Source organism: Daphnia pulex, chromosome 11 (assembly GCF_021134715.1).
Source record: "Daphnia pulex isolate KAP4 chromosome 11, ASM2113471v1".
NCBI lineage: Eukaryota > Metazoa > Arthropoda > Branchiopoda > Diplostraca > Daphniidae > Daphnia > Daphnia pulex.
The window spans coordinates 5703817-5724917 of NC_060027.1; the positions used below are offsets into that span (position 1 = coordinate 5703817).

Sequence of the window (21101 nt, forward strand, 5' to 3'; positions counted from 1 at the left end):
TATGGTACAAGCAGTTTTGTAATTTTTTAATGCTAGTTTTAACTTTCCTTTTGTTGATTGCTTTGTTTTTCAGGCAATTCAGCAAGAAAATGCGGCCGACTTGCAATAGAAAGCCAAGAAATACAAGATGCTGTTCAACGTCTGTATGTATACTGGGCAGGATACTGGCTTGTTCGTCAGACTCCAGCACGTTTCAGCGTTAACGGTGATAAGTCTCGTACAAACAACGAGGTAGAAAACTGGAATAGGTGATTTAATGCCCGTTGTCATGGACACAGACAAAATTTCTGGGCTTTTATATGTAATTGATCAAATAGTTCTATTTTGTGTGTGGCCACCTGATTAATCAAATCCTTTATAGACCATTTGCAGGAATGTGAGGAAACTGCAAGGCGGGATTTTCTGGTCGCTAGTCGTGGTGGGAAAATTCGTCGCCCAACGCCAAATCGATACATCGTACGGGATGAGCAAATTTTGGGAAGAGCCAGAGATCTTAGTCAAAACCATTTACGAATTTTTGATGATGTCTTCTGTATCTTTTGAACCTTACGACGAGGTACAGTTTTGTTTTTTTCGTATTCCTTTCTTAAATTAGTTTTATAAATAGGGTTTGCCAGAAAATGAACTGGAAGCACCTGCACCTCGTCTACAACGTAGATTGGCCCGTTTGCAGGGCGATGGAAGGCAACAGGTTCGAACAAGAGCCGGAGAACTCCAAAGAGATCAAGGTGAACCGGAAGCTGATGCTCCTCGTCGCCCAGTTGGACGGCCACCACGAAGAGATCGAGTTGAACCGGAGGCTGATGCTCCTCGTCGCCCAGTTGGACGGCCACCACGAAGAGATCGAGTTGAACCGGAGGCTGATGCTCCTCGTCGCCCAATTGGACGGCCACCACGAAGAGATCGAGGTGAACCGGAGGCTGATGCTCCTCGTCGCCCAGTTGGACGGCCACCACGAAGAGTTCGAGGTGATCCGGAGGCTGATGCTCCTCGTCACCCAGTTGGACGGCCACAACGAAGAGATCGAGGTGAACCGGAGGCTGATGCTCCTCGTCGCTCAGTTGGACGGCCACCACGAAGAGTTCGAGGTGAACCGGAGGCTGATGCTCCTCCTCACCCAGTTGGACGGCCACCACGAAGAGATCAAGGTGAACCGGAGGCTGATGCTCCTCGTCGCCCAGTTGGACGGCCACCACGAAGAGATCGAGGTGAACCGGTGGCAAATGCTGTTGCGCTTTAATGCAAAGTTTGTTTAATAAATCCCATTAATCGAGTTCTTAATTGTAGCCATCCTTTTTGCGATAGCTGCACAAATCGTCTTCCACTACGATCCCTCTGTCCAGTTTGCCGGACCCCTATTGAAGCTGTGCAAATATTTTTTTTGCCTTGATGTTTCTGTTTAAATTTTTTCATTTACATTGCTGTTGACTCTTTTTTATTACGTACCTACGTAACATTACACAATTTTGACAATCAAGTGAACTCTTTTTAATGTCTAGCTCTCTAGGAGATGTATTGTCTGGGAGATCTATTGTCTAGGAGATCTATTGTCAATTAATTTGATATAATTTATAATTTAATTTTTAGCGAATAAACTACTGTCTAATATTTTTTAAATAATATTTTTCGGGGGAATCTATTGTCTAGAATTAAGAGTAATTTTAATTTTAATGGAGTTCTATTGTCCTGGAAATACGAAAAAAAATTCTGGGAGAAATATTGTCCAGGAGATCTAAATAGACAGGAGATTAACAAACACAGGAGTTCCACTGTCTCGTTCCCAGTAATCTATTTCACGTTTGCGAAAATTTGGAAAAGAAATTTAGAGTTGTTTTTTAAACATCTGTAGCCTAATTACTGAAAAATCTTAAATGGTTAAGTATCTTTTATCTTTGTAGGAAAGCTGAAAGCATAGTTTCACACAGGCTATGTTTTCACATTACTCAGTAGCTTATCATTCCTTTTTAGTTTTTTTTATATTAAAAACGTCACTGCTAGCAAATATCAGAAAGTTTGTGGGAACGAGATAAAAGTGAATTAACTAAAAATCACTTTGTGGACAAAAAAATAATTCTAGCAATAAAACTAAAAGAGAATGAACAGTAAAATATAGGCTACTGTCGGAATAGGCTACTGTAAGATTTTTAACACCTAGTTACCTACTGCATGATTGATTTGGATTAGGACAATATTTTTCTGTCAATTAATAAAATCACCAAGGGGAAGTGCTTCAACATTCGTTTATCATCACTATTTTTTTATTTGAAAATTTCATATATTGGAAATTAACAAATAAAGGGAAAAAAACACACGACAAATTATTTTTTATTAAAAACAATTAATTTAAATTATGATCATTTTCAAACATCAAATTAACTATTTCTATGCGTAGTATATTAGTATAATACCTCAATTCAACACAGTAAAATTTTTGTTTCGTTTTGATTGAGAAATGGATTTTCTGGCAGGGGAGTAGAAATACGGATGAAATACGGTTTTGTAACTTATTAGTAGCATATCATGTATTCGTGTAGGGAATAGCTTCTACCAATCTAGCGAGGTCTGTTATTGAGATATATAAAAATGAAATAATACTGTGGAAAAAAAAAAACAGAATATACTAAATAGAAACAAGGCGGCTATAGCTGAAAAAGTAAGAAGTAATTTGTCACTTCCCACTGGAGTGGAGTGTGGAGATGATATGGAATGAAAAAAACGTGGGAGAATTTCATTTTTGATAAGAAATGTAAGATTTGTTTAAATTTTTGCTGTCATACAAGCGGAGAGTCTACTGAGTCTTCTATTTCTCCTAAATTGGCCAATGATTCATTGCTATCGCATAGATCAGATTCAGTATACGACGAATCTGTCGTCGAACTTAGTTGTTTTAAATTGATCCCACCATCCGATGTCAAACAAGTTCTTTTTAGTCCTTTAAAATTTCGAAGTAGGCCTACAGATGGCATATCTCTGCGTTTCGGTATACTCTCTTGCCTCCTTCTTTCTGGAAACCGGAAAGTACTACAAGTCGGAATCAATAAATTTAGAATTATTTCAATGATGGTCAAATTAATTTTTAACTCGTACCACTAGTTACGTACCTGTTTTGGCGAGTTCGAATCGGTAATTTAAACGCCCTTAATTCTATTGAAGTACCACCCGAACCAGATTCATTTTCATGTTTCTCGTCGCCCACCTTCCATAAAAAATGAAAGAAGTTATTCTTTTTTTACAACTAGGCCTATTACTTTTTTTTTGTTCAGAATACCTCACTTTGCAATTCATCTAACGACGAAGCGGCCTGCAAAAGATATTTTTTTAGGTAATTTAATATTAATATTTTATTATATTTAACACTGGGTAGAAAAGTATAATTCATACTTGAATGGTTAAGATCACGTCACAGATAGGCGACGATCCGCGTCTTAAGTTTATTATCTGAGGGCTCTTTTTGTGCCTTGACCTTTTATCAAATGAGCTCAAACTTTCGTTCGAGGATGAAGAAGCGCAAAAATCGATGTTGCTTTGTGCACGAACGCGAGACTTGCGTTTTGCACTGACTAGTCGCCCAACTCCCCGGTCACATGGATCTAGGAAAGATCTTTTAATCGTTCCACCGTCTTTTTTCAAAAAAGTTTTGATTACATAAAAATAAAATTAAAACGACACTGGAAATATAACTGTCGGCAAATTACCTAATAAGTCGCGATGGGTATCTATCCAGCGAGTGCTCTTGAAACTAGCTTTTTTTTCGCGTCGTCTGTCGCATTTATGTCTCATGTGACGACGGTGTATGCCTGTTGGTGGCAAAATTGTTTCTGAACTTGGGTAATCATAGAGACCATCTGAATCTGTGTAAGGTATGTCGTTCCTCGACATACCGTAGAATTCTGTGGTAAAATCAAGTTTAATCTAATGGTTTTACTCCAACATTCATTTTAAATTACTGGTAGAAAAACGTCCAAGACCAGCGCTTTTAACGTCGCTTAGCGGTGATTCACTTCTTGATGACACTGGACTCGCTTTCATTTTGATTTCATCGCTATTACCGCTATGTCCTCCACAAGTCCGGGAGGATATTAGTTCTGGCAATTGAAGAGATTGTAGAAGGAAGGAAGGTATTGCTCCAGGAGGTAGGGAGGGAAGTTTGGTATCTAAACTGTCACCCTGAATATGTAATATGGTCAAAATAATTGTGATTTGTTCCGAAATATGTGCCAATAAGAAATTTCTTTACTGAAGTAAACTTACTTTTAAATTATTTCTGCGTTGTCCCATCAATTTGGAATCTAAACTAGAGCTTTTATGGACTCGAGTTAGATTAAGCAATTTTGAATCGATCGGACAGTTCTGGTCAATTCTATCGATCGCGCTGCAGCATACATGAAACTCGTCGATTCCTTCATCGTGAGACTCATTCCCAATGGTAGTTTGAATACCATCCGACTTGCTAATTAAATTTGTCGATTGATCATTGTTCCCAGGATCAGGATGATGAATAATTCTGTTCACGTTACTGCGATGCAAAATACTTAAATCAGAAGATCGGTCGGGAGGAGAATCCAAAGGAGGTGAACTCGACTCAAGACTTGGCGACAAAAGGGATCGATGCAAAACTCTTCGATCTTTTCTTCTCATGTGTGTCCGATTTAATGTTGCCATATCTTCTTCTTCCATCCAAATACAAAGTGTTTTTGATGAGCAAGCCGGACTCACGCCGGGACTAGCCATTGAACTGTATCCCGATGAGCTGAGATTGGATTCGGAGGTAGCTATATCTGACCGACTTGCGCCGTAACAAACGAATGGACTCAGGTAACACATTTTTTGATTGCTGGAACCACCCCGACCTAAAAAAAACAGCGACAATTATTGGGTTGTTAGTATTACCAAAAACAAAAAAATAAATAAATAAATAGCCATAACATCCAACCCAGTTTTCAAAATACAAATTTTAACTAAACAATACTTTCCTAACATTCCGGCGTCTGAATCTGATTCGACTTCGGAGAAGTTTGTTGTGATGGTGATTATTGGAGGTGGATGAGGGAGTTCCAAAGAACTTGATTTGTCCAAGGTGTCCTTATAAACACGGCGCATACTTGTAATCGTGTTGTTGATAAAATTGTCGTCAACATTAACTGTGGCATCTCCAGGAAGATGCTTCCGAAGAGGCGGCGAGCCTAAACTGACCTGCCCCCATTCGAGTTTGGATAACGACCTACTACATTGAGAACTACTACATTTTTTTCCCGCTTGATTGGACACTGTGCTCAAATTCTCAAAGTCCGTTGTTTCAAGGAAAGCTTCTGACACACACAATTGTGGCACCGTAAACGGAGGTGTTGATTTTAATTCATTGCTCCCCGTACTAGACTGAAACGTCTCGAATCGGGTAAAGTTGGAATTGACAATATGGAGCGGTGGGGGTTTAATCTTAGCTGGGGACGGCAATGGTGAGTTTGCCGTAGATGAAACGGGCGAGGGTTGTGCAGAATCGGACTCTATGAGTATTTGAATAGTCGAAGGTACCACTATTGAAATGCTCTGACGTTCCGAATTTTCCGAATGGCTGGTGACATTTTCAACTACTATTGACGGTGCTGATAAACTGCCTTTGTGATATTCATCCGAGCTATTGTAATTCCATCTTTGCTGCTGTAACAGTGGCCTTTTTCGCTCAAGAAGCGTCGAGCTCCCGGATGAGAGGGATGAGTCTGAAGATCCACATCGATCGGCTTTTCTCATGCTTGGAATAGGCGTATGTGCCGGGCTTGGCAACGGTGTTGGAACTTCGTGAATAGGAGAAAGAAATTGCCCATAGTTGCCGGTAGGAATCTCTAACGTAATATGAGGTGTACAGAAACTCGTCGTGGTCAACCGATTGCTTCGATGTGCCATAACTGATGGATCAATAACGGCCACCTATATACAACAAATAAAAATAACAATTAGAAGCGCCTTCAATTTTTGTAAATCTCCAATCTAACGTAGTTCAAGAGCAAATAACAATCTTATTATAATTTATAATGCATTTTTCTCAGGGTGCATTGGTGTGAAAGCGACATTCATCTTTCCGCATTTCGCTAGATTTTCGCGTTTCATATGCCGTGTGATGGAAAACATTAAAAATAAACAACGACGTTAAGAATGAGCAATAATATTGGTATGGGATAAATCTTTTGACTAAAAAATTTGGGTTCCACACGGTTGTATTTACCTTAGGAAGTTCATTATTTATGCTCGTAAATTAAGTTAAATGATGAAATGTAATCACCTGAATAGAGGTGTTGTCGGTAGGATTGGACGTCGTCGGAATGGCTTCAAAACTTCCAGCAGGCGATCCTGGCGTTGAAAGTGGTGTAGGGAAGGAGGACGAAATTTCATAATCCGATATCTGTGGACTGGATGGGGTTGATGGTGTCTTGTGATTAGCAGTCGAAAAGTTGCGAATGATGCTCAGAAGTGATTCTGTGCTTGAAGCATGTTTGCCGCTAGTCGCCGCAGTCCGACTTGGCAGCCGCAAGTGACGATGACCTTTTCCGATGTTAGTCCGACTTACCGAGTCGTTTGGTGGTACATGTTCAGTCATCGGTAAATTATCTTGAATATCTTGATCACTGGCGCTTCCTTGAGTACTTGAGTTGCTGTTGTTGGAACGCCAGAAGCGGCGCGAGTTCCAGTTCCGCTGTTTCCGTTTATTAGCAGCACCGATGGAGTCAGGCATCATTCGGTCATCAACAAGTTCAATACACTTGCTTTGCTCTTCGCCGGCACTTGTTTCTGTCTCTGAACTGGTGATATCTGCCTTGACCATTTCCATCATTCGAGCAAATGTAACCTAGTCATCAAAATGAAAAGTAAGGGATATATTTAATTCGATGAAGTCAATAGCAAATTTGCAGCTTTTCACTTTTAATCGCTTATCTCAGCACATTTATAGGTAAATAATAATAATAAGCTTGTAATTGATTTTCATCGTCTAAAATTACCCACCAACCTTTTTCTCGGCTTTGAGATCGAGTTGAAGTTGGAATTGGGCTACCACATTGGCGTCCATCCCACCTGCATCTGAAGTGTCTTGAATAGCAGTCAATAAGCTTGAATGGGTCTGCAACCCAAACTGTGTCATCATCACCGTTTCTCCTGGGCTTGAGGTAGGATGCCCTGGGATACTCTTACTGCTAGGAACTTGGGAAGCAATAAGCCTCTGCAAAATCTGTTGGCGTTCAATATCACGTCGCTGACTGGCCACATCATTGTCAGATCCTCGTTTATTTGGGGATGGAGATCCTGCAATCAATTCAAAATCTTCAGTTCATTTAGAACATCAATTTTTCTTTTAATATGCGAATGAAATCAACCACCACGAATTACGAGATTCCCTCACTGTTTTCGCCCATTTTTATACATCTCTTCTTTAAATTGGACAATGTTGTATTATAAATTAAACATTTATCATATCCTAACACATACATAATTTGCTGATTTTCTTACGTTTCGGTAAGCGAAAGAGATCGTCCAGACTAAAAGTTCTGCCACTGCGCTGCCCTCGATTGCAAACACCACTTCTTTTGGAACAGCTGCCTACACTGCTAGGGCCAGCAACACTCGTGTGACTCTGACTGGGGCTGATAAGCGAGGTTATACTCAGCAACGATGGTTTTCGAAAAGTTGGCCATCCCAAGAAATGGCGTTGAGCCGACGTGGCTTCCGGGCCCGGGACCTTGTTCAAATTAGGAAGTTAAGAAAATGCAAAATAATCATGTTGTCACGGATGTTATACAATAAAATATTTTTTATGGATTTATATACTATGTGTGCAAAGCATTTAGATGCATTTTATTGAATTTTATTGAAATACTCGTTACCCCTTTTATAATAGATAAGTTCACGAATGATAAATTCCAAACGGTTTGATTCGGAAACGCTGATTAGATTGGTAAAAATTTTAGTGCGGTTATTCGCATATTTAAAATAATTTTTTTTTTTTTATTAAAAAGTAATGTGTTGGATTAGAATTGGCTATCACTAAAATCATGAAGAAAATACCGTGAATAGATTGAAGAAGTGAAAAAAAGAATATCTCTCATTTTATATCCCTAACCCCTTTTCGAAATTTTTAGTTATTTCACCTACTCCTATGCTTGATCTCGTAATATTTTTGCGCAGTGTTTTAATTTCCTAGGGTTTGTCAGCAATGTTGGCAAAATAATTGCTATTATTTTGAAAACTTACATTGAGACAGTTCTGAGGGCTGACTGGTCTGCTAATGGCAGTGGTATCCATGCTTATTTGGTGACATAAGTGTCTTCCTCGACTCCAATCCAACATAGCTGGCTCGACCAACTTTCCTCTTTCCAACTCTTCGCTGACGAAGCGTTCGAATTTTTCAGCGAAATGTCTCTTGGCGCACCAAACAAACGCAATAACTATAAGCACAATTGCAATGGTCATAAGACCCAACCAAAAAGGTTCTTCTAGCATTCGCTGCGAAAGTGGCTTGTATGGAAGGTGCAGCCAGCGGGTCTCGCATCGAGGACCTAAAATATACAATAAATAGATAGCATAAAGGTGCTATAGTGAGGTGCTGTAGCAATTTAAAGTTTGATTTCTTTAGAATTTTCTTTTACAAGCTTCATTCCTCCTTCATTCAAACGACAAACGAAGGGGGGAAACTTGAAGAAATACCTGGAAAAAAATTAAATTGTGCAATTTGTTGGTGAGGTTGTGAGCATGGCCAATGTCGACAACGATAACAGTATGAAGTGGCATAAAGAAAACAAGTTCTTGCACAGCAGCTGCACAATGAACAAGACAAAGAGTAAGACTGCTGCAGGTAACGCAAACTGAAAAGAGAAACTAGGGTTGAGACTTGAGAGGCGACGGAAACCTAATACTCCTACGATGACATGAAGGACAGGATCATTACACGAATGTTGAGTGCCATGAAGCACGAAGCACATATAACGTGTAGTAGAGTGCTATGAAGCACGAAGCATGTATAAGGTATACTTGAGAGACGTTGCAGTCGTGAGCAGTCATGCGTCAAAGAAACGAGCAAAAAAATAAAAAAAGAGTTTTTGCAAGACAAAGACACGCGCTCGCGTGTACTAAGAACAAAGACGAATAACACGTAAAACATGTTGATGAGAGTATATGAGACTAGGGGGGGGGGAGAAACGAAACAAAGCTACAGTGGCTACAGCAATCCTTAAAAATGCACCAAATACCTTGCCACCACGGATGGCACTGACAGATGAAACCATCAGCAGAGGGAACGCATTTGCCACGATCGCCACAGGGATCCAAATCGCAAGGGGCTAATCGAGATTCGCACAAATGACCCGTGAATCCCGGATCGCAGCTACACCGCTGGGTTCCGTTGAGAGTGGAACAGATGCCATGGATGCACGAAGAGGGTAGCTGACACAAAGTCAATGAGCAGAACAGCCCTAGCGGTGTATAAAGAGAGATTTTATGACCAAAAGTTAACTTGTGTAAACAGAAAGAAGCAGCAGTACAGTACCTCTCCAATTCCCATGGCACTGACAATAATATTGATTGTCAACGGCAGTGCAAACACCTTCGTTCTGGCAAGGGGTGTGGTCACAAGACTCCACTGGTGAGTCGTCGGGCATAACAGAAACTTTCTCAGCGTAGTTGGGATCTAACATATAATTACATGTCTCTATTTAGCCGGATTATAAACATAATTTTAAAGAAATATTTCTGGATATTATTGAGTTTCTTGCAATAATTTTAAATGTTTAATAATGTTGCGAAATGAGCTATAATTACGACGTACGACCATAGTATTCAAGTTTATAATGACATTTACCTTGCAATACTTTGACGTGGCCGAGAACTCCCGGCCAGTTGATATCGGCGTGTGTGCTGTATTCAATGGTTAAGGTATGAAACATTGATTCATAGAAAGCTGGTCCTAACTCCTGCGTTGCATCAACCACTGTCTCGTTTCTATAACACAGTTTAATCTCCGTGTTATTGTTATAAACGTCCCTCAGAACAACCACGGCCTTCACCGATGGACGGAAGGCTAGATAATCACACAGCGTCAGCCAACTGGCAGCTTTATGGCGAAGGTAGGACCCATGATGAGTCACTAATGTGATTCGCTGGAGCAGTTGATTGGGAGTCGGCTGAGGATAATTGAATGGAATCAATTCTAGCTCCTCGTCGGTGTCCAGGAACAAAGTGTCGATCAAAGTAGTTGGAACGGGCACTATAGAGAGAGAACACACATTCTCTATCAGTTGATGCCACTGCGCTATGGAATTATTTCCAATTTGTATTCTAGAGGAAGATTGATATTGAAATGGCCCTACTGAATTTGTATGAGGCGTGGAAACCGCGACCCTGCTTTCCGTTGCGAGACATCAGGTGTACATTGAGCTGGTTGCCGTCGGAGATCCATTGCAGAGAGTCCCTCGACAAGTTATGTGATCCACACAAGACGATGAATTTAGAGGAACCCCAATCCAAGCGAACGTACTCATCACGGCAGGGAGAGAGCTGGCGTCCGTTGTTTAAGTCGATGTCGAAAACGTGAAATTTGATCCACACCCTTGTTCTTTCTAACAATCCAAAACAATAAGCGTTATGGATATCAGTATCACCATCCACCAATATATGCCATAATATACCAATGAAATTTACCTGGGGCCACGATATTATAAGTACAGTTCAAATTTGGTAATAAGAAGTAGGGATAATGAGGACTGAAAAGTTCGCCTTGTGGTTCGGTAAAAGTCTTTTGTGGGCAACCAGCTAGCGACATTGTTGACCATACGGCATGGAACCCATCTCCCGAGACAGAAAAATCCGAGTGGAATGTTATCCAGATTTCGGCCGTTTCCGAGATGTAATCCAGTCTTTTATGAAATAATATGAAAGATTTCGTTTTTGTTAACAACAATTAAAGTACGAGGGAAAAGTAGGTGATTACTGTTCACTAAATTTTAATTTCCGCTTTCAAACTTCCGTTTTACCTCTCTAGATTGGTGGTGTGATGGCCGCAAATCTTCTGCATAGGGCCATTTTCTCTACTTTGCAGTCCGATGTAGTCGTAAAGGCAGTTCTCCTGGAACTCAATATCAATCTGCTTGAAGCGCACCACAAGTCGCTCGGAGTTAGACGAGCTATTTGGTGCCTTGATGTGCAACCGAAAGTGATTGTCCTCGCCATAAGGCGCCGGGAAATTGGGCGATTTGACCTCGCCTTCATGGGACTCGATTGACGAATTTCGTGCTATTCCACGGTTGCCTAGCAGTAGTATGATAAAATAATTTGTCAAGTGAACATTTGGAATAAAAAAATTAATGAAACATTTCAGAAGCATAACAATTAAAGCATTGCATTGATTTAATTTTCCTTGATTGAAACAGTTTTCGTTTTATCAAAGAAAAAGAAAAAAGCAATTAAAATAAAAAGTACGCGGCTTTTAATATCTTATTTGATTCGAAATACTCAAGTGGAAATGCGGTCTTTAGTCTATAGTATTATGTCAGATTTTCTTCGACACGCATGCAATTCACGCGAGAAATTTTAATGATTACTTTTAACGATTTTTTCGCACACATATCCTCCGGGAGTGGCACATGGTTCCAGATTCGTATATGTGTTTAAAACTGAAGATGAAACATGAATCGCTGGGCATTTCTGGATGGCATCAGCTAATGAAATAAGTAAAGTTAACTCCAGCAAAATCAAGTTTACCGAATATTGTCAAATAATGCTAAAATGTATCACGATCGATAAATAATCAGTCAACCATAATAAAATATTCTTTTCGCGTACCTGATTGCGGAATGCTCAGTTGGAATCGGTTAGTTTGCCCGGTCCAATAGAAAGCAGTATTATTTAACTGTTCGTTGGAATTTATTTGATCAATTAGAAAATGTATCTCTTCACTGTTGCTGTCCGACAGTACTAGTTCAGCCTATGAGAGTATAAGCAGAGAAAAAAAAACGAAATGTGTTTAGCACATGTATGGTGACTAGGATAAATTTGCTTATGCAAAAAGATATAGTCCATGTGACGGTACTGTCTCGTACTGATTGATGGAAAATGATTTTGAAATAGAATTTACCTGCATACTCTTACACATTCTATCCGCTTCAAACCAGCCAATTTCCGGGTACGGTGCAATCAAATAACAACGGCCATGATGAAAAATGGAACCGGCTTCAGGGCAGTTTAAGTCAGCTACGTTTATATACCAAAAATGTTATAGTACATTTGCAATCCTATCAATAATCATTAAAATGACAACAACATCAAATAGTTCATGTGCGTACCTCGTTCTATGCTTGCTTTCAGTTGAAAACCGTTGGTATTATAAGAACTATCCGAAGTAAACCTTTTATTTGGCAAATTGATGCAGGGATTAAAAATACAGCTAGACATCTAAGAGTCTAACAGTCGAAAAAGTTTCCACGTACATGATTCGGGCTTGATTCTCGTTACTCCTCCATTGCAAGAGCTTTAAACGCGAATTCCAATTTCCACAGCGCCGCCAAGGAGTTGCACTGGAATCTCTACGTTCATCGAAAATCAATATTTCATCCAGGTTCTGCAGATCAAGAACGTCGTAGTTGCAACTATAAAAGAAAATCAAATACATAGAAACTCATGATAAATTCAAGACATCATAAAAGAAAAAATTGAGAAAAGGTGCTAAATCTTGGAGATTCAAAATTTTCCTCGAGCAAAAACCCCTGTGAATATATTTAGCTGATTGATTTTTAAATATTTCTCAATAAAACTTTGAAGTTCCTTCTGATTCTTAATCATTTTATATGTTTCACCACTGTTTACACAAATAATGTTTTCATTAAATTACACGCGTGTATCTTATCTAAATTATTTATAATCCGTGCTTCACTCAACATGGTTGCTACTTACTCTTCTTCCTCTTCCAAATCGAAAAATTCAAAATTGAGCAAAATTTTGAAACCAAGCGGTGCACTTAAATCCGTGATGCAAGTGATGCCATTTGGATAGGGCCGGGGAAAGAAAGGACTTTGAACTACAGTCGATGTTCGTAGCCGGTTTAACTCTTCAGTGCGATTGCAGTTCATGGTTTCTTTAAAGTCACCTATTCCAACTGAACGTCGAGATCAAAAAATAATTCAATTTTGACACATTTTTTAAACAATTATTACCGTATAAATGTTAATTATGTAAATGTAAAAGGTACATGAACAATTTAAAATCCTAGTCTACGCAATACAAATGACAACTTTTAAGAAAGGGAAAATTCTTACCGTCATTCCTTGATTTCTGGCAAACAAAGGGGTTGGCAACATAACAATCTCGGTCGTTCCAATAAAAGCCGCTTGCTAGGGCTTCGCTTTGACTCGGTTGTCCAAAACTTTGGCGAATTTCGACGCAATCTTGGTTGGAGATGCCGTCGTCACTAGGCTGAGCGTTGTACAGTTGATATACAGGCCAACCGGAAAACCACTCTGAATTGAAAATAGGATGAGGAAATAAATACTTTACTACCTTAAAATTGCTTTAAAATTTTCAATGTTTTGATGACTTAAATGCGAGCTAAAATGTTAATCCTTCTTTTATTTTGTAAACATTAAAAAAAATGATTTATTTTTCGCGTGATCAAGAGGTAGACCTATATTTTATTTGTTAACATCTGCGAGCCGATCAAACCAATAGCATTATTGTGTCACTCCTCTGTCATTTAGCGCTCATCCTATTTATAAAGGATCAGGTTAAATAAATTACTGATGCAATAAATCTGGCATTGTTTAGAGTTTTTTAATGAAGATACAAATAATTCGTCTTTAGACTAATTGATCTAAAGAGAATTACGGAGAATTACTTATAACACTGCAAATTTTATAATTATTTTGTATTTATAATAATTCTGAATCTCTTGTAAAGACTCATTTAAGAATTAAGGAAAAATTCCAGACTGAATGACAGTACTAATCTGCTTAAACTCAAAGCATCGAAATTGGAGCTTTAGCTATGATGAGCAAATTTGCGCGATTTTTGAAGCCGATTGACAAGAGCAATATTTTATTTGCGAAATTTTTAGCAGTCACGATATCAGGATATCTTTCGATTTTTGGCAGAATATCGGGTTTGGCAAACGAGAAATTTGTTTTGCTTTCAAAACGGCGGGAAAAACGGCGTAAAAATGTCATTTGAGATTGGGATTTGGATTGGGATTTGTCATGAGATTGGGAAGAAGGAAATTTCGTGAATTCGTGAAAACGTGAATTCCTCCGAATGAGAGCGTCTCTTTTACATAATTGGTAATCTTACTTGAATAGCTGAACGTTGCACCACTGCTCCATTCGAAGATTGTTTCCTGTTTTTGGTCTGACCCACCAATCCAATAACTTTTTTCGGGTTCGTAATCCGCACTGCAACAAAGACAAGAAAAGTTTTTTTTTTAATGTTATTATTTCGTCATTTACTGTGTTTGTTTGTTTTTTTAAGTTTGTAACGTAAAATAGGAGAGGTACAACTGATTCGTCGCTAATGTTATAGTGTCATGAAATTTACTAAAACCAACTAGGCCTATAACATGATTGTTATCGTTTTAAAGGCTAGGAATTTAGATTCGATAATTAAGGAGGCGGTCCCGTATCAAAAGTAAAAAGCGGCTATATCAGATCAAACGAGCTCTTTGATAAACTAAGTTGTTAGGGTGGTTTAAGGAATAAGCCGTCGACGTTGTGAACAAGAGCTTGTTTAATCAAGAACTCGATATATCATCCAGAAGGACATTTATCAATTATCAGGGTGGAGCTCATTACGTGTACCTATTGCACCTACTCCCGGCGCATCGTCCTGTCTTTTGATCTGATTGCATTTGAATGCAACTTCTTATTCGCTTGAGAGAACTGTTGCCTCAAATAGCCTATACTTTCGCTCTTCTCCATTCCCTTGCAACCGTTATCGATTAGAGCGCTGGCGCTGCCAACTCGGGAGACTGTCTAGCACACGGAAAGGTCAAAGTTCGAATGGCTGGTGCCAAGACCTCTGCACAAGTGTGTTGAGACTTGAGAGCGTTCTTGCAGTGAAGACTATAGACTTGTTGCAAAATGCATACGTAAACAGATGGCCGGTAATAAACAACGCAACGAGTATAAGAGTAGGCCTATAAGAGCCCTTTTCTTACATGCCCTGAATGTCGTTTCGTCATTACAGTTGGAGTTGTACAGTATTTCCCTCTCTGTTATTTGTCCCCTGTCAACTGTCAAGTTCTCGTCTTTATAGTCAAGATGAAACAAGACAAGATCTAAGAATCACAGAAATGGTGGGCATCGAAAAATTTGTTTCAAAAAGTAGGGATTTATGCATATATAGAACCCAATTTAGGATTTTCCTCTCATTTGCTGGCATTATTCGCCCGAGTATTTGCCCTCAATTTACGTCTGCATGCCCTCCTTTGCCTTCACTCTTTCCTCAACCCTTGGTTCAATGTGGTAAGCTAATAATTCGACTCGGCTATAATAACAACTTGATAGCAACAGCCTATAGCAACTATTGGCCTTACGCCATGCCTGTATATTTCTATTCAGAGTATACCGCACCCGCTCCTATTATTGACACGCATTATTCACGCATTAGATATAAAGATGTTTGAAATGCCGATATCAATTCTGGATTTTCGTACAAGGAAAGACCAAAGAATTCTTACAATTTCCCATAGCCTATACCTATATGCTAAAACCCGTAATGAAAAAAAAATTCTTTGGAAAGTAACGCAGAGAAACGCGCCATTTACCCAGTCGCATAAAACGTAGGCAAGGGCTCAATACAAATATTCAAACGTATTCAAATAACAATTTCATGTTCAAACAAAGGTGTTTGCTGTCGCAAAAGGTGAAGAGTATAAAAACACCCATTTGAAAAACCTTTATGATTATAAACCGCTAAATTATGCTGATTGGTATACACCGAATGTTCAGTGTCCCACATAGTTATTATTTTGGAAAAGCTGGTCGTTAATTTTGAATGATGCATGCTGGATATATTCGTACATCTGAGACTGGGATGTTTATATAGCCTCAACTATAATATATGAAGCTTTCCCTGCCACCTGCGCTCTTTCCCACAAAACGCAAGATATTGATATTACATGCACCCCACCCTAGCGGCTCAATAAAACCCGCCAACAATGCCTGTGCGCACAGCATCAAAACATGTATGCGTTATGGCATTATTCGTGCTGAAGTTTTCCAACACTATGTAGAATATATAGGTATTAATCGCCATTCTATTTTTGTTGTGTTTGTTTTACCTTTTGCTTTCGAAACGGTGCATGGGAAATATAAGTTTTCTTTCTTTTTTACACGAAAAATAGATCTGGCTGGATATACTAGTATAGCCAGTTAACATTTTTACGGCATTTTTCATGTCATTTATTTTGTGTCAGATGAAATACAAACGTTTCCGCCCTTCCCTTTTAATATAAAATGAGATACTAAGACGTCCTATAATGCCTTCCGCTTTAAATATTTATAACATAACTTGAAACAGTTATTATTTACGGGCGTTTACGGGATTATTTATTAATTACCTTTTGGTTATAACAGCGTCAACCACTTTCTGGATTTCAGGGCTAGTGATGGCGACTAGATGACCGTTTGGAGCCATCTGACTGCACTTGGCTTCAGCCTCATGCCACGTTAAAGGCTCAGGATGTAACCAGATGCACGTTGTTTCGTCAGCTAGCACTCCTTCACCGCATCCATTCGTCAATCGTGGATCAGCTTCAGAAAAGTAGCGAACGCTCAATCGTACAGATGAACCCGGTATAACAGCTGCTTTTCCATAGGAATTGTTGCTGAATTGCTTCAACTCCTCTTCACCTGTTTTGATTTCCAACATGCCCGATATAAAAATACGAAAAATACCACGCAATTTGTCTTTCAGCATGTAACGAAAGTTTTTTACAGGGGACTTTTCACAAATTTGAGTAGGCCTACCTTGACTGGTGACTTGAAGCATTTTCGCTTGAAATTTTAAGAAATTGGCTAGTGAAGAGAACGAAGCAGTCGGATTGCGGTGATTTAAACATTTGGTTTGATGACCTGTTATATCTTCGGCTTGCACAGTCATTTGGCAATCGCCGTTTGTCGTGAATAGAGAATTTTCATCCGACTCATCAGCCCTCCCTACTGCTGGGTGATCTACTGCCTCATTCTCATACGGAACTATTGCATTATCGCTAGTCAAGTGAGCTGATAGATGAATCCGATAGCCGTATGGCACGTGGACACGGAAAGTGCACTCGGGAACACTCGCAGACAAATCCGATTCGGAGAACTCGATAGTTTTAGAACGCTCCGTCAGTAATACGTTCAAGCAAGGTCCAAAAATATTAAACTTGAACAGAACGAAACTATTACTAATGCCATTGCTGGAGTGAATGTGATGGTGGGCGCGTTGGCTACTTCGATAACGAATCAACACCCAAGGCTCGAAAGTGTGCCAAGTCCGAAGGCTCTTGGAGTAATCCTGTATTTTGCCGCAGAAGGTGCGCACCACCTGCCAATGATGATTCTCAGCCAAATTTGGCCAAGTCGAGCTGTGCAAGCTATTAAAATGTTTCGTGTCAGTCATCATCTTGTGCGGATCCCAAGTTGTCGACGTCGCTAATTGCAGCTGGCTGTCTTCGTGACATTCGCGTGAGTGTGGCCGCAATAGTTTGAGTTTGCGTAAGGTGAATTCAAAGCTAGATCCACTAGGAATTTTGAGCAGCAATGAACACCCCAAAGGTGGCGACATCAAGTGCTCTTGACTGCTAGTAATGCGCTCGAACTGAGGTGGAAGGTGTGAACTTGACACTACGCCACGGGTAGAGTGCAACTTCAAGTAGCAGCCTGTCGGTTGACAATAGAGACATAATTGACGTGCATGGAATAGCAATGTTGCTGTATAAGATTAAGATCAACCCGCGAACCATGATGCTTTTCACCCTTTTCACAACAGGGGCAACAATGAGACAGAGACAACTCAGCCTTGTTATATCAATTTTCTGTTTCTTACGTATCTTATTCTCTTTTTTATTACGTAACTCTTATTATTTATTTTTTGCTCGAATTCTTCAATTTTACCCATTTTTTAATTTTCTAATTCAGCATACTCTATGTTGCTGTTATTTGCTTTTCACATTTTTCTAAATTTATCCAATACCAATGTTGAATGAGTTGAGAAATGAGTGAGCAAACAGTACAACCTTGGAGCAATAACGGTGAAATCCTTATATAGTTATTAGAATGTGACCGTTTTTAGTGTTCTCTGTACTGTCCCTAATTTTCTATTCTTACCCTAAGCGGTACCTCAAATAATGTTTTTTGGCATGATAAATATTAAATATAACAAATTGGCAAGGGAGAAGAAATGTATAAAATTTAATACGAGCTTACCTGGAATAATGGTGTGGTTAATCATTGCAAGACTGATGACTTGACGAGTTTCTGCTGAATATGCTACAAGTCTAATCCAGTATACAAAAATAAGTAATTTTAAAGTTTTCTCTTTTAGCTATTGATAATTTTATTTTGTTTATTAGTACTCATACAAGATTTTTTTAAACCAACAATCGAAGGATTTTTTCCCAATCTTTTATCCCAATATCTATTTTAATTCGCCGGTTCAGTTTCTATCTGAGACAAAGTTAATGGTATAAGTTACAGTCGTGAAATCATGTGGCCAATCCTATCTCACACTATCTTATGTTAATACACCCTCCAATCCTGTCTTAACATTAATTGCAGGTTAGAATTTTTTTTTTCATTATTATAGTGAAATATTAATCGAAATTCATAGAAAATGAAGTGAAATATTGTGAACGAATGAACATTGAAATTACCGAAGTGTTAGATGTGTTTTAACTTCTGGAATTGACTTGATGCTCCAAGAAAGGTTGGTAGACATGGAAGTCAGCTGGAGTAGTTGATATCGAGAACTCTCATTCCAAGAATCGCAAAAAGGGTTTTCTTGGAGAGAGTTGCTGCTGAGCTTTCCAATGTTTGAATGCAATGCATACACGTAGTTACCTTCCTCCTCCTCATGGGATATTTGAACTTAAATTTTAAATAAAATTCCAGTTAATTTCATTTTTCAACAGTCAGTTTTGAAAAAAAAAATGAATATTTTACCAATCCTATATGCTATTTTCAAGATACACTATACTATTGAAAATCATTTTGCATGATTTAAAACAAATGCACATGTTGCCTGCTTATCTGAATCGATACTGAGTGGGGGCAAGTATCGTGATGGTGCTTTACGCTGGCGCTATACTATTGATTGCGGGGAGTTCTATAGGTTAATCATTAATTGTGATTGGATGCGCAACAACCAATGCCCCATTCACTCATGGGACGCTGCTTGAAAGGACACTGAAACACAATAGCTGATGCTTGAATGCAGATAGAGTCCTTACTATCGGATGAAGTTGAAGTATGCGCAACAAAATGGATACGGTAGAGCACGTATTATGTAATTTAGATCGTATAAATTATATAATATTTCTGTCTCTCTAACTGCTTCCAAAAACCTGTAGGTACATTCTTACACTACGTGTGCGCAAATAATGTATATGCCGGTATATGCGTATACAAGCAAGCAGACATCAATTCTAAGATTAATATTTAATCTGACTACTATAACAAGACATGTAACTGAAACCAGATGATTTTCTTCGTGACCACTGACCAATATTCCGTATCTTTTCTCGTGTCCAGTGGCTGTAAAACAAGCCTTTCGATGGCAACGTTACGTGTCCTGGCGTGCCCATATTCAATGTAGAAAAATGCCACATACGCAGCCTATGTCTTATTCAGAACACTGTCATGGCAACCGAGTTCGCTTTCAGTAAATAAAATATAATTTATGGCCCAGTTCAACAGGTACCTTTACTGTAGTACATATGGTTACGAACCACACTACTATATGGTTACGAAATTCTTTTAAAATTAACCTGACCATAAAGAGAATGGTGTGTTGACCTCCTTCAAAGAGACACGCGATTTTGTTTGTTCGTAATTTGACCGATCAATAAAAAGAAAATTGAATTAATATTACACTATATAAACACAATCTTTGTCAACTACGCCCCCAATTCTTGCAAAGAGGTTATTTAAGGTTAGCTTATTCATGATTGAATAGAAGTTCTTAGTTCTTACTTGTGTAGGAGACATATGGGACGAGACCAAATGATGGATCAAATATTTCATGAAGAATATCGATGCCATGTCTGCTGCTTCTATCCATTTGATTCTGGCCAGAAGTAACGGAAGAGTCCAGCAAGTTGCCATGGAGACGACACAAATCATCGAACAAGTTTGTAGCTGTAGGGGTTTCAAGGCTTTCAAATTGACCACTCGGTTGGTATTCAGTTGGTTTTGAATTTGAAGCCGATTCTTCTTCGACTCGGATTTTCTGTTCCAACAAAGACACTGTTGCATTATCCACAAGAACCGCAGACGCCGTTACTGCTACGAGTAGTGTGCTCAGTGATAACAGTAAGAGCCATTCAACCTGTCGCCGTAGACTGTCCTTCATTGTCGCTTCGAAGCCAAATTTTTTGGGACGATTGCAAATAAAAAAATAATTCCGAATCATGACAACGAAATATGCATGGACTGGGAGCGCCTGATCAACACGTCCATAGTAGACCAAGATTGGCGGAATACTGAACTGCATGAAAACTTACTCTTCGCTCACCCAGTCTGCGCGCTACGGGCAAGCTACGGGCAACTTTCATCAGATGGGTCGATGGCAGCGTACATTTTATAGATCCTTTCCGCAGCGCTTGCAGTCTTGCTGTAGAGGGATAGGGTACGAGCAGGTTTATACTACAACTGCCATCAGACTGCCATATAGTACAAAACGCTGCATACGCACCTCATTTATTGTGTAGCCTACTATCTTCAATTCGACCTGTTGGGGGGAGGCAACAAAAAAAAAGCTCAGAAATAACAGTCTTGGAGACAAAAAGTAAAATATTTACGTCAGTAATTTGTCAACAATGCGATGACTTAATCATCAAGCATGAATTTTTACTCGTTCTTTTGGGCCTACAATTTTTT

General features: G+C 39.1%; 1 protein-coding gene across 1 annotated transcript; it reads right to left on the reverse strand.

Annotated features, from left to right (window-relative positions):
- Window positions 1–1409: 1409 nt before the first annotated feature.
- Window positions 1410–20715, reverse strand: LOC124207091. Its single transcript, XM_046604382.1, has 31 exons — window positions 20196–20715; window positions 18878–19091; window positions 18432–18502; window positions 16989–17885; window positions 16580–16871; window positions 14314–14414; window positions 13290–13490; window positions 12928–13129; window positions 12465–12623; window positions 12321–12382; window positions 12113–12228; window positions 11821–11962; window positions 11580–11696; window positions 11013–11286; window positions 10681–10895; window positions 10350–10598; window positions 9842–10246; window positions 9530–9670; window positions 9234–9455; window positions 8239–8543; window positions 7498–7726; window positions 7001–7293; window positions 6278–6841; window positions 4974–5925; window positions 4252–4850; window positions 3948–4167; window positions 3696–3890; window positions 3382–3620; window positions 3269–3301; window positions 3102–3196; window positions 1410–3021 (listed from the first exon to the last, which is right to left on the reverse strand). Exons 1-31 carry the CDS (start codon window positions 20713–20715, stop codon window positions 2772–2774), a joined length of 8574 nt encoding a protein of 2857 aa, XP_046460338.1. The 3' UTR covers window positions 1410–2771.
- Between the last annotated feature and the right edge of the window lie 386 nt (window positions 20716–21101).

What these genes read in the sequence shown, in the direction of transcription:
- LOC124207091 (XM_046604382.1), bottom strand. Translation starts at nt 20,715, where the DNA reads ATGCAGTTCAGTATTCCGCCAATCTTGGTCTACTATGGACGTGTTGAT. An exon ending in ACTGAGCATTCCGCAATCAG is followed by an intron (nt 11,697 to 11,820) that starts GTACGCGAAAAG and finishes TTATTTCATTAG; the next exon opens with CTGATGCCATCCAGAAATGC. An exon ending in AACGCAGAAATAATTTAAAA is followed by an intron (nt 4,168 to 4,251) that starts GTAAGTTTACTT and finishes TTACATATTCAG; the next exon opens with GGTGACAGTTTAGATACCAA.